The sequence below is a fragment of the Bufo bufo genome, chromosome 10, assembly GCF_905171765.1.
Source record: "Bufo bufo chromosome 10, aBufBuf1.1, whole genome shotgun sequence".
NCBI lineage: Eukaryota > Metazoa > Chordata > Amphibia > Anura > Bufonidae > Bufo > Bufo bufo.
The window spans coordinates 129,358,682-129,373,133 of record NC_053398.1 but is presented as its reverse complement, the minus strand read 5'-3'; the positions used below and the strand labels follow the sequence as shown (position 1 = coordinate 129,373,133).

General features: G+C 49.3%; 2 protein-coding genes across 3 annotated transcripts; one reads left to right on the top strand and one right to left on the bottom strand.

Annotated features, from left to right (window-relative positions):
* Positions 1-324: 324 nt before the first annotated feature.
* LOC120981124 lies at positions 325-4,324 on the bottom strand. The gene is made up of 6 exons (XM_040410623.1): positions 4,108-4,324; positions 3,896-4,003; positions 3,539-3,678; positions 2,547-2,643; positions 1,247-1,371; positions 325-1,090 (listed from the first exon to the last, which is right to left on the bottom strand). The coding sequence occupies exons 1-6, from the start codon at positions 4,190-4,192 to the stop codon at positions 914-916; spliced, it is 732 nt and encodes a 243-aa protein (XP_040266557.1). The 5' UTR covers positions 4,193-4,324; the 3' UTR covers positions 325-913.
* A 2,150-nt stretch (positions 4,325-6,474) lies between these two features.
* SPATA2L (spermatogenesis associated 2 like) lies at positions 6,475-12,703 on the top strand. 2 transcript variants are annotated; one of them, XM_040410618.1, is made up of 3 exons: positions 6,475-6,525; positions 8,467-8,770; positions 11,751-12,703. In XM_040410618.1, the coding sequence occupies exons 2-3, from the start codon at positions 8,468-8,470 to the stop codon at positions 12,666-12,668; spliced, it is 1,221 nt and encodes a 406-aa protein (XP_040266552.1). In that variant the 5' UTR covers positions 6,475-6,525; position 8,467; the 3' UTR covers positions 12,669-12,703. The 2 variants fall into 2 exon arrangements, with proteins under 2 accessions (XP_040266552.1, XP_040266551.1); XM_040410617.1 differs by lacking the exon at positions 6,475-6,525 and adding an exon at positions 6,532-6,703.
* The last annotated feature ends 1,749 nt before the right edge of the window (positions 12,704-14,452 follow it).

Genomic DNA, 14,452 nt, shown 5'->3' with positions numbered 1-14,452 from the left:
AGACCATGTGTGGTCTTGCAGGTAGATATCTCACTATGGATGTGTAAAGGTAGAGGTGGCCTGCCCATGGACGCTGGGACAGATACTAACCGCTGCTTCTAGAAGAACGGGTTCGAGGCTAGATCTTCCGCTCCAGCTTTTATATTTGTGACCTTAATTTGCTACGCATTTCAGTGGTTCACCATCTCCTTCTTTGGCCGTCACCCAGCCGTGGATCCTCTTCACTTCTACCAGCAGTCTTCATCTTCCACCAGCATCAAATGTAGGACATATGGTAACCTCATGCAGCTGTAAATGGGTTTACATACACAACACGCAAGAACGTTATTTCATCACGTATTTATTCAATTCACATGGAACAGCCCATCAGGGATTGGAGTGGTGAGGGAAGGGGGGTGGGGGTGTAGTCTGTAGGAGCCATCAGAGATTACAACAGATGGTCGGGGGATGAATTTATGGAATCATCTCTTCATTATTAAACTCCCGGAGAAATCGAAAACAGAACGATCACAGGCTGCAAATCGAAACAGGGGCTGTAGAAGGCGTCGTCATAAACTAGTGGACGACACCCTGAAGTTCATCACCCAGTAGACCAGACCAGTCATAGCTTCTTCAAGGGACTGTCCATCTAGAATCTGGTCCCCAGGTCACTGAAAGAAATGGTGGTGCCCTCAAGAGACAGACCTCTTTGAATGTTTCCAAAGGATGAAGCTTAAAAACTCTCCCCAAGTAGATCAGAGGAACTTGTTCAGGAACTAAGCAGATGGAGAATTATGAAGGCCTTGATGTTCTCCAAGACGTTACTGGGCAGAAGGAGTGATGACACAGTACACGTGCTCATGGTGGAAGGGTTTGTTACGGTTCACACATGGAATATGAGTCAGGTTTCAAACACGGGAACTTATGCCAAAGCTCACACCTTCCCCTCTAAGATAAGTGTCTTGAGGTCGGTGGTGGAGTTGGCGCACAGCACTGTGTGGGACACCCTCCGTTTTTCCACCAGTGACGCAACTGCTTCTCCTACCTCCAAGTGACTCACATACCCAGGTCCAAGACGCTCCGGAGGAGCCACTCCCATGTTGATTTTTACCTGATAATGGCAAAAAACAGTGAGGAGATGAAGGTGAGACTTCTACTGAAGATGTCCATGAGCTTGGGTAAGGTCCATCAAAAACATTAAGAGCCCCCCCTGTTATCCATTTACATCCCCGCCTTTAACCATATTTCTGACCTATGTGACACAAACCTCATTTAGTTTACAAGGAATATCCGGATACTCCTCACGAACCACCTGAGAAAACGCCAAGGCTCCTGCTGCGCCCAAGGTTAGGAATCCAGTGCCGGGCATAAGCAAACGTTCGCCAGCGCCCCCTAGGTGGATGTGAAAAACTGCATAAGCTTCACGGAAATATCCCAAGTGTTGGAGATGACTAAAAAGGCAACTACAACTTGAAGGCTCGTTCGCACTTCCGTATGGAAATACAGACCAAATATGGATGTTCACACAATGGATTTTGAGCGTTTTTTGACAGTTTTTAATGCATTTTTTTTTTAAAACCATTGGGTGTTTACACAATAGCAAACTCCATTTTCAGCAGAAAGCGACGCGTACGGCCCTAAGGATGAGTGTGCTTGAACGGCTTTTTTTATATATATTTTTTTTTTTTTGTGATAGGTTTGACTTTCTTTTTTATTTTTGTAATATGGCTGAAATCTGCATGTGTGCGAACTAAGCAAATACAGAACATCCATTTTTAACGTTAACCCGTTGACTTCTATAGGCTAAAAGCGGTGCCAATACAAATCTATTGGAACAGGCGGTGTACTGGGCAAAAAAACGCCATGCGCAAATCTACATAAGACGTGGATAAAACGCTTTTTAAGTGACAGAAAAAAAAACATGTCAGGACGGTTTCATAAAGTCTGTGTTCTGAGTTTTAAGATTTTTGCATTTTTTGTTGTTTTTTTCGCAGTGTTTTTAGGCAGCTCCAGATGTCAGCTGTCAGGCAGTGATGGCTAACCTCCGCCACTCCAGCTGTGGTGAAACTACGACTCCCAGCATGCTCCATTCATTTCTATGGAGTTCTGAGAACAGCCAAGCAAGTGTACATCTTGGGAGTTGTAGTTTTACCACAGCCGGAGTGCCGGACGAACAGGCAGTATTTTCTCGTGTTGCATTTTTTAGGTCAATGGCTTTTTTTTTTGCCTCATTTTCTGCAGTTTTTGTCTCAGACATCTATCGTGGGGGGTTTTGGGACCTGCTTAAAATAAATTACAATATAAATGATTCCTTTCATGGCTTTTTTTTATATTGGGTTTACAGAAGTGGTAATATGGGGGAGGGGGGGTTACATACTTTCCTGTAGCAAAATGCAGGGCTAGTATAAGTAAATTGCACTTTGATTACAAAAAAAAGCTATAAAAAGAAAAAAAAAAAACCACAAAGCTTACAAAAATAACAAAAAACGTAATGCGACAGCGGCATACAGAAGTGTGAATGAGCCTTTGATATGGAGGTGACACAGGGGAGCAGAGAGTCCACCTACCTGTAATAAAGGTGTACGTTCCATTTGGATTATCTTTCACCAAGGGAAAGAAGGCCTTCCAGGAGGTGAAGGTGCTGAGGAGCAGAGTGTCCAGCACCTGCAAAGACACAATGGATCCAGAAGTCGTTCATCTGCAGATCTGGATTTACTGGTGGCCACTTCTCCCTGAAAACACCTTCTGGAGATAGTGAATGGAGACATCTATCTGTATCTATGAAGGCTTCCAGTGGACACCCAGCACACCACAGGTGACTTCAGGGATCCTCTAGTAAAGCTACGTAATGACCTCTCGGGGAGGTTTTCTAAAAATGTATTTATCCCACGGAACAAGCAACAGATCTGACGGTCTGTGGATCATTTATGTGGTGGCAAAAGCCTTCTCCTTCCATCGAGAACATTGAAGGAACACGTTCATTGCAAGGGAATTCTCCAACATACTGGAAAATGGAGAAGTGATGTTATCTCCCCTGACAAGGTCCAAGTCTGACCATTCAAGGTCCATACAGCTGAGCTTGATGTAATTCAGAAAAGAGATATGCGATAGATAGATAGATAGATAGATAGATAGATAGATATGAGATAGATAGATAGATATGAGATAGAAGCGAGAGAGAGATAGAAATTAGATAGATAGATAGAGATATATTAGATAGATATGAGATAGATAGATAGAATGTAGATATGAGAGAGAGAGAGATAGGAGATAGATAGATATAAGATCAGTTTGAGATGCGTTTGATACATACGGAGGAGTCTCACATAGCTGAGAGGAGTATGTCATCTGGCTCCTGTCCTTGTGCTATTTGTCAGGTCTGTGGATAAATCTACCCCATTAACACAGAACAATCCTCAATGTCCTTCCCTGAAGACTCCTACCTGACATAGATTGTGAGCTCTTGGTACACAAACCCCATGCCCATGCGGCGGTTCACTGCTTGTATCCAGCTGTAGTTCTAAAGACTCAGGACAAGCATGTCTCATTGCCTGCGTACCCTCTGCAGCTCCTGCAAGGACTGTGTATGGGGTGGACCTCCTTGCCACCAGCTGAACCCCAGCGAGGACACCACATCGGTCACCTTTCCCACTCTGCTGACCAGAGCCGCTGCCGCCTCCTGCGCCCTCTGCTCCGAACCTGCACAAAACCCAGACAGAAAGGGTCAACAAGCCAGACGGCGCTGCCGGCAAACCCCTCCCAAAATATCCCAGAGCGAGCCATCTCACAGACTGAGCCTGGAGAAATGTGATAGGATGGGGATCACAGGAATGTGGGCTTCACTTGCCCTTCAGAGCTGTAATCCCCACGGTGCACCTCCCGTGGCCAGGTGACAACACCTCCTGACATGTCTTACCCACGTTTCCGACCACGGTGTGAAGACTCTCCCTGTGCTGCGCCGGCACAAAACTCATCAGCTTCTCCAAGCGGGAATTCTCTCTGGAGATGACGGCCACCTGGAACCCTGCGGCGAGAAGGAGGACAATGCCTGGATGAACCACCGCAAGCCCACCATCACCGGCGAGATACCAGGTCCTAGGATCAGGACCACCACCAGCAAATCCCTACCTTTCTCCAAAAGACATTTCACAATCCCTGACCCAACGGTACCGGCTCCCCCGAGAACCAGAACCAGCCTCTGTGACGTGGACATAGCGACCGTCTGGACAGCAGGAACCGAGACCGCGAAGGAACCAAACAGAGAGAGCGGCTATAGAGTCTCAATATTAATAGTGAGCTCCTCACGGCACCTCCCCAAAATCCTCCATACCTCCCCGAAGACTCCCACCCCAAACTAAAGCGACCAGACCCCACCCCCCACCTCCTACCAACATGTCCTATCAGCACGAAAGGACACTTCAAGACTGACTGCAAGCTCTTTGGGACAGTATTTAGATGGTCCTCAAAAATCCAAATGAGTAGTCTGGGAATAAGAAGGGTTAATAAATCTCGGCTCAGGAAAGTTTATAAAAGTCGTCGCGTGCCTATGGGCGTAAAACGGATCAGGGCTCGGGCTTTCCCTGTCAGTGAGCGCCCCCTGGAGGTAGAACTAGAACTGAAGAGAAGAAGGAAAGTTGTATGGAACCCTATGGATAAGCGGATGAACGCTACTCTTCCATTCACGGAGGGGATTGGGGACCCTGCAGATACCGATGCCGAGCATCAGGCTGAAACACTGTGTGAACAGAGCCAAGAAAGAGGCCAAATGTAACCCTTAAAGTCCCATTACAACAACGCACCCCTGTATCTGCAGGGTCATGAGAACTGGGGTCCCCACTCCCCTGTTTGGTGGGGACCCCAGAGAAAGGATGGAGCAGTGGTGCGGTGAAACACAGCCCCCCGTCCTCGTGACCAGCGGGGACCCCAGTCATCGGACCCCCACCGGTCAGACATTTATTCTGTAGACAGGGGATCGGTTATTGTAAAGGGGGGTCATCAATATGAGATTGGTGGGGTCCGACTCCTGACACCCCCGCCGATCAGCTAAGATTGCCGACCTGTGGGGCTGTGGAGCGACATGAACGTTACTCTTCCCTTCAGGGAGGGGATTGGTGACCCCTCGGTCTCCATATCATGGGGGGCAGAGGTCAGATCCCCTACAATCTGATGTTTATCACCTATCCTGTGAGAAGCGACAAATACATTTCATAAGAAAACCCCACTACAGGATAAGTAATGTATGTACACAGTGACTGCACCAGCAGAATAGTGAGCGCAGCTCTGGAGTATAATACAGGATGTAACTCGGGATCAGTACAGGATAAGTAATGTATGTACACAGTGACTGCACCAGCAGAATAGTGAGTGCAGCTCTGGAGTATAATACAGGATGTAACTCAGGATCAGTACAGGATAAGTAATGTATGTACACAGTGACTTCACCAGCAGAATAGTGAGTGCAGCTCTGGAGTATAATACAGGATGTAACTCGGGATCAGTACAGGATAAGTAATGTATGTACACAGTGACTGCACCAGCAGAATAGTGAGTGCAGCTCTGGAGTATTATACAGGATGTAACTCAGGATCAGTACAGGATAAGTAATGTATATACACAGTGACTTCACCAGCAGAATAGTGAGTACAGCTCTGGAGTATAATACAGGATGTAACTCAGGATCAGTACAGGATAAGTAATGTATATACACAGTGACTTCACCAGCAGAATAGTGAGTACAGCTCTGGAGTATAATACAGGATGTAACTCAGCATCAGTACAGGATAAGTAATGTAATGTATGTACACAGTGACTGCACCAGCAGAATAGTGAGTGCAGCTCTGGGATATTATACAGGGTGTAACTCAGGATTAGTACAGGATAAGTAATGTAATGTATGTACACAGTGACTGCACCAGCAGAATAGTGAGTGCAGCTCTGGAGTATAATACAGGATGTAACTCAGGATCAGTACAGGAGAAGTAATGTAATGTATGTACACAGTGACTGCACCAGCAGAATAGTGAGTGCAGCTCTGGAGTATAATACAATACACAGTGACTCCATCAGCAGAATAGTGAGTGCAGCTCTGGAGTATAATACAGGATGTAACTCAGGATCAGTACAGGATAAGTAATGTATGTACACAGTGACTCCACCTGCAGAATAGTGAGTGCAGCTCTGGAGTATAATACAGGATGTGACGGGTAATGTGCGTGCACAGTGACTCAGCTTTCTATGTGGAGCACAGCTGAGGTGGGGCTGTGTGCACTCGGCGGTGCTGCGCTGTGTAGGTCCCGGGTTGCTCGGTGACCAGTCTCCTCCACTCGCTTCCTCTTTCCCCTCAGTCACGCCGTTCAGTGACTCAGCCCAGACAATCCCCCCGCCAATCAGCGTACAGATCGTAGGTAATACACCAATCAGCGTACAGATCGTAGGTAATACACCAATCAGCGTACAGATAATCGTGTCAGTTACCGGGAAGGGCCTATCGGCGAGGTGTGGGCGGGGCGCCACCAGGAAGTCTATAGCGGTTAACACGATCGGCAGGTGAGAGGTCCTGGGGGGCGCAGACTGCTCCGAGGTCAGTGCCTGCAGAGGGCGCTCTTGTGGGCGTTGTCCCAGCCTAGGGGTGGCAGGGGCAGTAGAGGCATTCACTGCAGTGGGGTCGGTAAATGTCGGGAGGTCGTCAGGGGAGAGAGGTGACTGGGAACCCATTTAATTTCCAGTCAGAAACTATTAATTACCCACTTATATATTTTTTGGGTCCGACCAATGTCTCTTTTACTGATTTGCAATGGGGCTCGACTGCTACGTGATTCAAAAGGACACCAGATCCCCTTTACAGTGCATGGTGGGAGATTCAGGTGGAGACAGTCAGCAGTGGGCACGGTGTAAGGTGGAGACGGTCAGCAGTGGGCACGGTGTAAGGTGGAGACGGTCAGCAGTGGGCACGGTGTAAGGTGGAGACGGTCAGCAGTGGGCACGGTGTAAGGTGGAGACGGTCAGCAGTGGGCACGGTGTAAGATGGAGACGGTCAGCAGAGGGCACGGTGTAAGGTGGAGACAGTCAGCAGTGGGCACGGTGTAAGGTGGAGACAGTCAGCAGTGGGCACGGTGTAAGGTGGAGACAGTCAGCAGTGGGCACGGTGTAAGGTGGAGACAGTCAGCAGTGGGCACAGTGTAAGGTGGAGACAGTCAGCAGTGGGCACAGTGTAAGGTGGAGACGGTCAGCAGTGGGCACGGTGTAAGGTGGAGACGGTCAGCAGAGGGCACGGTGTAAGGTGGAGACGGTCAGCAGAGGGCACGGTGTAAGGTGGAGACGGTCAGCAGAGGGCACGGTGTAAGGTGGAGACGGTCAGCAGTGGGCACAGTGTAAGGTGGAGACAGTCAGCAGTGGGCACGGTGTAAGGTGGAGACGGTCAGCAGTGGGCACAGTGTAAGGTGGAGACGGTCAGCAGAGGGCACGGTGTAAGGTGGAAACAGTCAGCAGTGGGCACGGTGTAAGGTGGAGACAGTCAGCAGTGGGCACGGTGTAAGGTGGAGACAGTCAGCAGTGGGCACGGTGTAAGGTGGAGACAGTCAGCAGTGGGCACGGTGTAAGGTGGAGACAGTCAGCAGTGGGCACGGTGTAAGGTGGAGACAGTCAGCAGTGGGCACGGTGTAAGGTGGAGACAGTCAGCAGTGGGCACGGTGTAAGGTGGAGACAGTCAGCAGTGGGCACGGTGTAAGGTGGAGACGGTCAGCAGAGGGCACGGTGTAAGGTGGAGACAGTCAGCAGTGGGCACGGTGTAAGGTGGAGACGGTCAGCAGTGGGCACGGTGTAAGGTGGAGACGGTCAGCAGTGGGCACGGTGTAAGGTGGAGACGGTCAGCAGAGGGCACGGTGTAAGGTGGAGACAGTCAGCAGTGGGCACAGTGTAAGGTGGAGACAGTCAGCAGTGGGCACGGTGTAAGGTGGAGACAGTCAGCAGTGGGCACGGTGTAAGGTGGAGACAGTCAGCAGTGGGCACGGTGTAAGGTGGAGACAGTCAGCAGTGGGCACGGTGTAAGGTGGAGACAGTCAGCAGAGGGCACGGTGTAAGGTGGAGACAGTCAGCAGTGGGCACGGTGTAAGGTGGAGACAGTCAGCAGTGGGCACGGTGTAAGGTGCAGACAGTCAGCAGTGGGCACGGTGTAAGGTGGAGACGGTCAGCAGAGGGCACGGTGTAAGGTGGAGACGGTCAGCAGAGGGCACGGTGTAAGGTGGAGACGGTCAGCAGTGGGCACAGTGTAAGGTGGAGACGGTCAGCAGTGGGCACGGTGTAAGGTAGAGACAGTCAGCTGTTTGGCGGGGCTGTGGTGATTCTGTGCATTGCTCCGTACTCAGTAGCGGCTCTTCTGGGTGTCGCAGCTTCGTCCCATCCACAGCGGAGATCCCGGGAGTCGGACCCCCTCAGATCTGAAATTGACGGCCCGTTACATGTCTGACCTGTATCTCCGGTGTGTCCTAGGATGAGTGCAGAGTCCCTCCTGGCGCACTACCACAGCTGGCTGCTCAGCGCCTCCGTCTCAGAAGCGCTGACTCCGTGCGCGGACCCCGGGACCACCGCCCAGGTGAGGCAGAGGATCCTGGAGGAGCCCGACCTGCACGACCTGCTCCAGAACGATGCCTTCCACTTCATCTTCTGCGGACTCCAGGGCAAAGCCGACCTGCTCCTGGCGTTACAGCACCTGGCCCGCGCCTTCCAGACCCTCGAGCAGGCGGCGCTCAATCTGTACATCACTCCATGGAGGACAGAGCTGCACACTATAAAGGTTAGTTACTGCCACCTTTAACCCCGTGGTGACCCTGGACGAACAGTGGTGGCGCTGAGGCTAGAGAGATGTACGTCATGGTGATGGCGTAACAGTCGAAATCCAGCCGCCATCGCGATGTTTAAACCGCCAGATGCCAAAGTCAATAGTGACCGCTGCATCTAGGTGGTCAGTGGCAGGGTGCTGGTGGGTTTCCATGGCAGATGGGCACCTACTGAAGACCCCCAGTTCTGTGATTTTTATACCCAGGGCCTCATATACGTGGCGCTTATTAAAAGCTATGAAAACAATTATTTTATGATTGCATTTTACATATTTTGAGCTAAAAATCTTTTTAATTGGTCTTTATTAAAAATATTCAACAGGTTCTGTTCTACAACCTTCCTTTTCAGTGCAGACCACCATGAGCTCCAGCTGCAGTCCTTACCTCTGAGCCCCCGACGCCTCATAAACATAAGGCGTTTAGGAGCTGTCAGGAGTTCAGAGCGGAGCTGCTGCCTGACCATAGTCCGCAGACACACAAACTGAAGGTCGTAGAACAGAAACCATTGTTAAAGAGGACCTTTCACCATAATAAAACCTCTAAACTAACTAAAAAGCCCTTTTAGCCCAAAATGAGTAAAACAAAAGGCGGTAAGCACTGTTTACACAGCAATTTATTTATTTAATAATAAGAGTAAAATAAAAAAGAAAGAAATAAATACAGCAATGGGGAAGTCGGGGACGGTAAAAAACACCTCTGCCTTTTCTGTGGAGAGTCTGAGTGTCCCGGGCGGCCCGCGCCCCACTGCAGGCGGATCGCGCAGCTGACGTCCCCACAGTCTGTGGGAGTATGGAAGTGACCCATATAATAAAGTGAACCAGTCATTTATACCGGCAAAAAATTATAAATCTAAGGCCCCTTTCACACGAGCGAGTTTTCCGCGCGGATGCGTTGCGGGAGGTGAACGCACAGAATCCGCACGGAATCCTGACCCATTCATTTCTATGGGGCTGTGCACACGAGCGGTGATTTTCACGCATCACTTGTGCGTTGCGTGAAAATCGCAGCATGCTCCTCTTTGTGCGTTTTTCACGTAACGCAAGCCCCATAGAAATGAATGGGGTTGCGTGAAAATCGCAAGCAAGTGCGGATGCGGTGCGATTTTCACACACGGTTGCTAGGAGACGATCGGGATGGAGACCCGATCATTATTATTTTCCCTTATAACATGGTTATGAGGGAAAATAATAGCATTCTGAATACAGAATGCATAGTACAATAGTGCTGGAGGGGTTAAAAAAATAAATAAAATCATTTAACTCACCTTAGTCCAATTGATCGCGATGTCGGCATCTCCTTCTGTCCCCTTTACTGAATAGGACCTGTGGTGAGCATTAATTACAGGTAAAGGACCTTTGATGACGTCACTCCGGTCATCACATGGTACGTCACATGATCTTTTACCATGGTGATTCACCATAGTAAAAGATCATGTGATGACCGGAGTGACGTCATCAAAGGTCCTTTACCTGTAATTAATGCTCACCACAGGTCCTATTCAGTAAAGGGGACAGACGGAGATGCCGACATCGCGATCAATTGGACTAAGGTGAGTTGAATGATTTTATTTATTTTTTTAACCCCTCCAGCACTATTGTACTATGCATTCTGTATTCAGAATGCTATTATTTTCCCCTATAACCATGTTATAAGGGAAAATAATACAATCTACAGAACACCGATCCCAAGCCCGAACTTCTGTGAAGAAGTTCGGGTTTGGGTACCAAACATGTGCGATTTTTCTCACGCGAGTGCAAAACGCATTACAATGTTTTGCACTTGCGCGGAAAAATCGTGGGTGTTCCCGCAACGCACCCGCACATTTTCCCGCAACGCCCGTGTGAAAGAGGCCTAATAATGGAAACTGCAGTTTTTTTTCATAACCACCAAAAAAAAATAAAAAAAGATTTTTCGTTACATACAAAATGGTGTCATTAAGGCCGGGTTCACACCTGCGCTGTGAAATCCAGGAGTATGTTCCTGGCGGAGGAACAGACTGCCGTAGTTTACCGTTTCCAGCACAACCTGATACCACTGCGCACCGTTGTATATGCTGGAAAGCAGTCGGACAAAAAAAAAAACTACACAGACTATATTTTTTGTCCGCCCGAGAGCCAGTATATATGCCGGAAAGCAGCTGGTCCCAGTACAGTGAACGATGAACCGGCTGCGGTGAGTGTGGGTCCGGCTGCGGTGAGTGTGGGTCCGGCTGCGGTGAGTGTGGGTCCGGCTGCGGTGAGTGTGGGTCCGGCTGCGGTGAGTGTGGGTCCGGCTGTTTTCCGCCATATATGCCCGCTTTCAGCCAGACAAAAAATGGTTTGTGTAGTATCTTTTTGTCCGGCTACAAGTCGGCATATACATTAGATACAGTGACCGGATTCAGTGCCGGAGCCGACAAACGCAGATGTGAACGCGGCCAAGAAACAAAACTCGCGGTCTCTGCCTTTGGTCAGGCCGCGTTCTCATCACCGTTTCATTTTACGTTTTTCTGATCCGTCTGAAAAAGAAAAAAGATCCTGTGTTTTAAGCATCCGTTATGCACATTTTGCATCCATTTTAGCCATTTTTCCGACTGAGGTCTCGGACAGAAATGGCAAAAACAGATGCTTGAAATACAGGATCCGTTTTTTTCTACGTTATTCTGACGGTTTAGAAAAATGGAAAATGAAACAGTGATGTGAACCCGGCCTTATTCACGTAACCCTTTTTCTTTTAAGAGTCTTTAAAACGGACAGCGCACGGATACATACCAGTCAATGGGGCTATTCAGATGTGCGTTCTTTTCATATGTCCATGTCCACTTCTGAAGCCCATAAGATGTTTGGATCGGCACCAGAAGCTCCAGTCTGGAGACCGGGGGATTCAGTGGTCCGATGTTGATTACTGTTCTTTTCCTTTTAAATCTCTCATCATTTCTTTCTTTTCCTCTCCCGCCAGACGTACTCTGGACATTACGTGCACGCGCTGGAGGCGGCCCTTCCTCAGGATGCAATATTCCAAGCCCTGGCGAGGTTAAACTATGTGCCAGAAGCAGATGGGACTTCCCTGAAGATACGAGTTCTGCCCGAGCCGCGGGCTCTTGCGGTAGCCGCCCTCGGCTTCCTGGCAGCTCACGTAGAATGCAATATCTTAGCCAACCTCGTGTCTTGCTCAGGATCTACTCTGAGGAACGGCGCTGATCTCATCCAAGAAAGAAGGAGCTGGCGAGGTGAAGACGCCTGCATGGAAAGACTTCAAAAACTGGTGGTATCAGAGCCAAGGATAGTCCCTGCTGCCAAGTCATCCATGACCGTGGACGGGGTCACCGCCACTCCCAATGGAGAAGTTCTCTACATATCGCAATTTTGTGACGACTGTCACGAACCTTGGGATAGGCATGTCAACAGGGGCTGCAAAATGGTCACTGAACACCACGGGTGCCACGATCAAGTGCCACGTGTGGATTTTGTCATGCACGACTGTGTATTTTCAGAACAATCTTTACAGCAGTGCTGCGCACCGTGCTGCACGTTCCACAGCTTCTCCTGCTCCGACGTGAGGGTCTGCAGAGACAACGGACATAGGGTAACCCAAATGACTTCCTCCGAGAAGACCCAAGCAGTGATGGAGGAGCAAAGAAGGAAGCACCAGCTCCACTCCTGCTTGCAGCCGGGACAGTTGCCCCATTACCGCTGCAGTCAGTGCAGGCAGCTCCATTACATAAAATGCAAGGGGGTTCTGCGGTGCCGAGACCAGGGTCATAACGCCACCATGATAATGCTGGAGAGAAACCAGCGGCTGTGGCTGCAGCGCAGCCTGATGGACCTGACGCTGCTTTACAGGGACGCCCCGGCCAGCCGTAGCGGATTGGAGTGACGTCATTTAGACAAGACGAAGGACAGTAAAATGTCTTCCCAAACGCAGGGGGTCACTCTCCCAGTTCACATAATGTCCATGCTGTATATGCCTGGTACACTATGGGAACAAAGCAGACAGCCACATATAGCATGCAGTTAAAGGCGTTTTCCAGGACTTAAAGGGAATGTCCACTTTATTTATATTGATGACCTATCCTCAGGATCAGCGGAGGTCCGGCACCCCGCGCTGAGCGTATGAGCGCAGCCCCCCCCCCCCTTCATTGTTTACCTGCTCGCTGTAATTACGGCTCCTCCCCATACACTTGAACAGAAAGGAGCCGTCCCATAGAAGTGAATGGGGACAGAGGAGCTGTAATTACACCTGCACCACGTGCGCTGCGGATGATACCACATCTTCTGTCCCTCATACAGTGCAGCTTTAGGCCTCATGCACACGACCGTGCAGTTTGCGGAACGGAACGGGCGGCCCATTGTAGACATGCCTATTCTTGTCTGCAAAACGGACAAGAATAGGACTTGTTATATTTTTTTTGTGGGGCCTCGGAACGGAGCAACGGATGCGAACAGCACACGGAGTGCTGTCCGCATCTTATGCGGCCCCATTGAAGTGAATGGGTCCGCACCCGAGCCGCAAAAAATGCGGCTCGGATGCGGACCACAACAACTGTCGTGTGTATGAGGCCTTATCTTCATGATTAAACCTATTATTAAAGTTTTTTTAAAGCGTTTACATCTACAAACTTTCCCCCCAAAAATTTTCACCTTTGGAAATGGCGGCGTACAGATCCGTATTTCAGGGTTGATCATTTTATATGCAGCAAATATGAATAAAATAGTAGAAGATTCGGTTGCTGTCGGGGGGTTGACTGAGCGCGTTTCATCTCTAATCCTCACATAAAGATGTTTGTGACATTTCCAATAACAATACGCCTCGACCAGTTATGGCTAACCTCCCGCACTCCAGCTGTGGTAAAACTACAACTCCCAAGATGTACACTTGCTTGGCTGTTCTCGGAACTCCCCAGAAATGAATGGAGCATGCTGGGAGTTGTAGTTTCCGGAGGTTAGCCATCACTGGCCCAGACTGTGTTAACCTGCTACAGTCTAATAACTGGTTGCTGCGGATTAGAAGTCGGTACGATAATAACACACAATAAATCGCCACAATTGATAAGTTTTATGTTATTTTTATTCCCAAAAATATGATCAAAAACTGTTTGGCGTCTATGCTTGAGGATCTCCAATAAAACCAATGTCCAGAATGAATGTATGTTGTGGTCCAAGCTCCTGCTTTTGGAGGTCTCTGTACCACCTAGGGGTACAGCCACTGTCCCTTCCTCTGACTGCTTGCATCCCCCATGTAATAACAATTCTGGAGCATCTGTTCTTAGGACTCTATGTTGTGTCATTCCCCTATTATTTTTTACTAGAAGCTATGAATCAGGGATGCCCAACCTGCGGCCCTCCAGCTGTTGCAAAACTACAACTCCCAGCATGCCCGGACAGCCTACAGCAGGGCATGATGAGAGTTGTAGTTTTGCAACAGCTGGAGGGCCGCAGGTTGAGCATGCCTGCTATGAATGAATGGTCGGCAGCTTGCAGGCATATAATGCTATGCGACCCCGTCAGTGCTGGGAGGTCAGGACGGGTGCTGCACTGCGAGTCCGGAGCGTGACACTCATTCATCTGAAAGGTTAAAGACACAGTCGGACATTTATTAAGTATCACACGCTGGCGTCGGATGCACCGCAATTACCAAAAGGCAAGGACGGACTGGGAAAA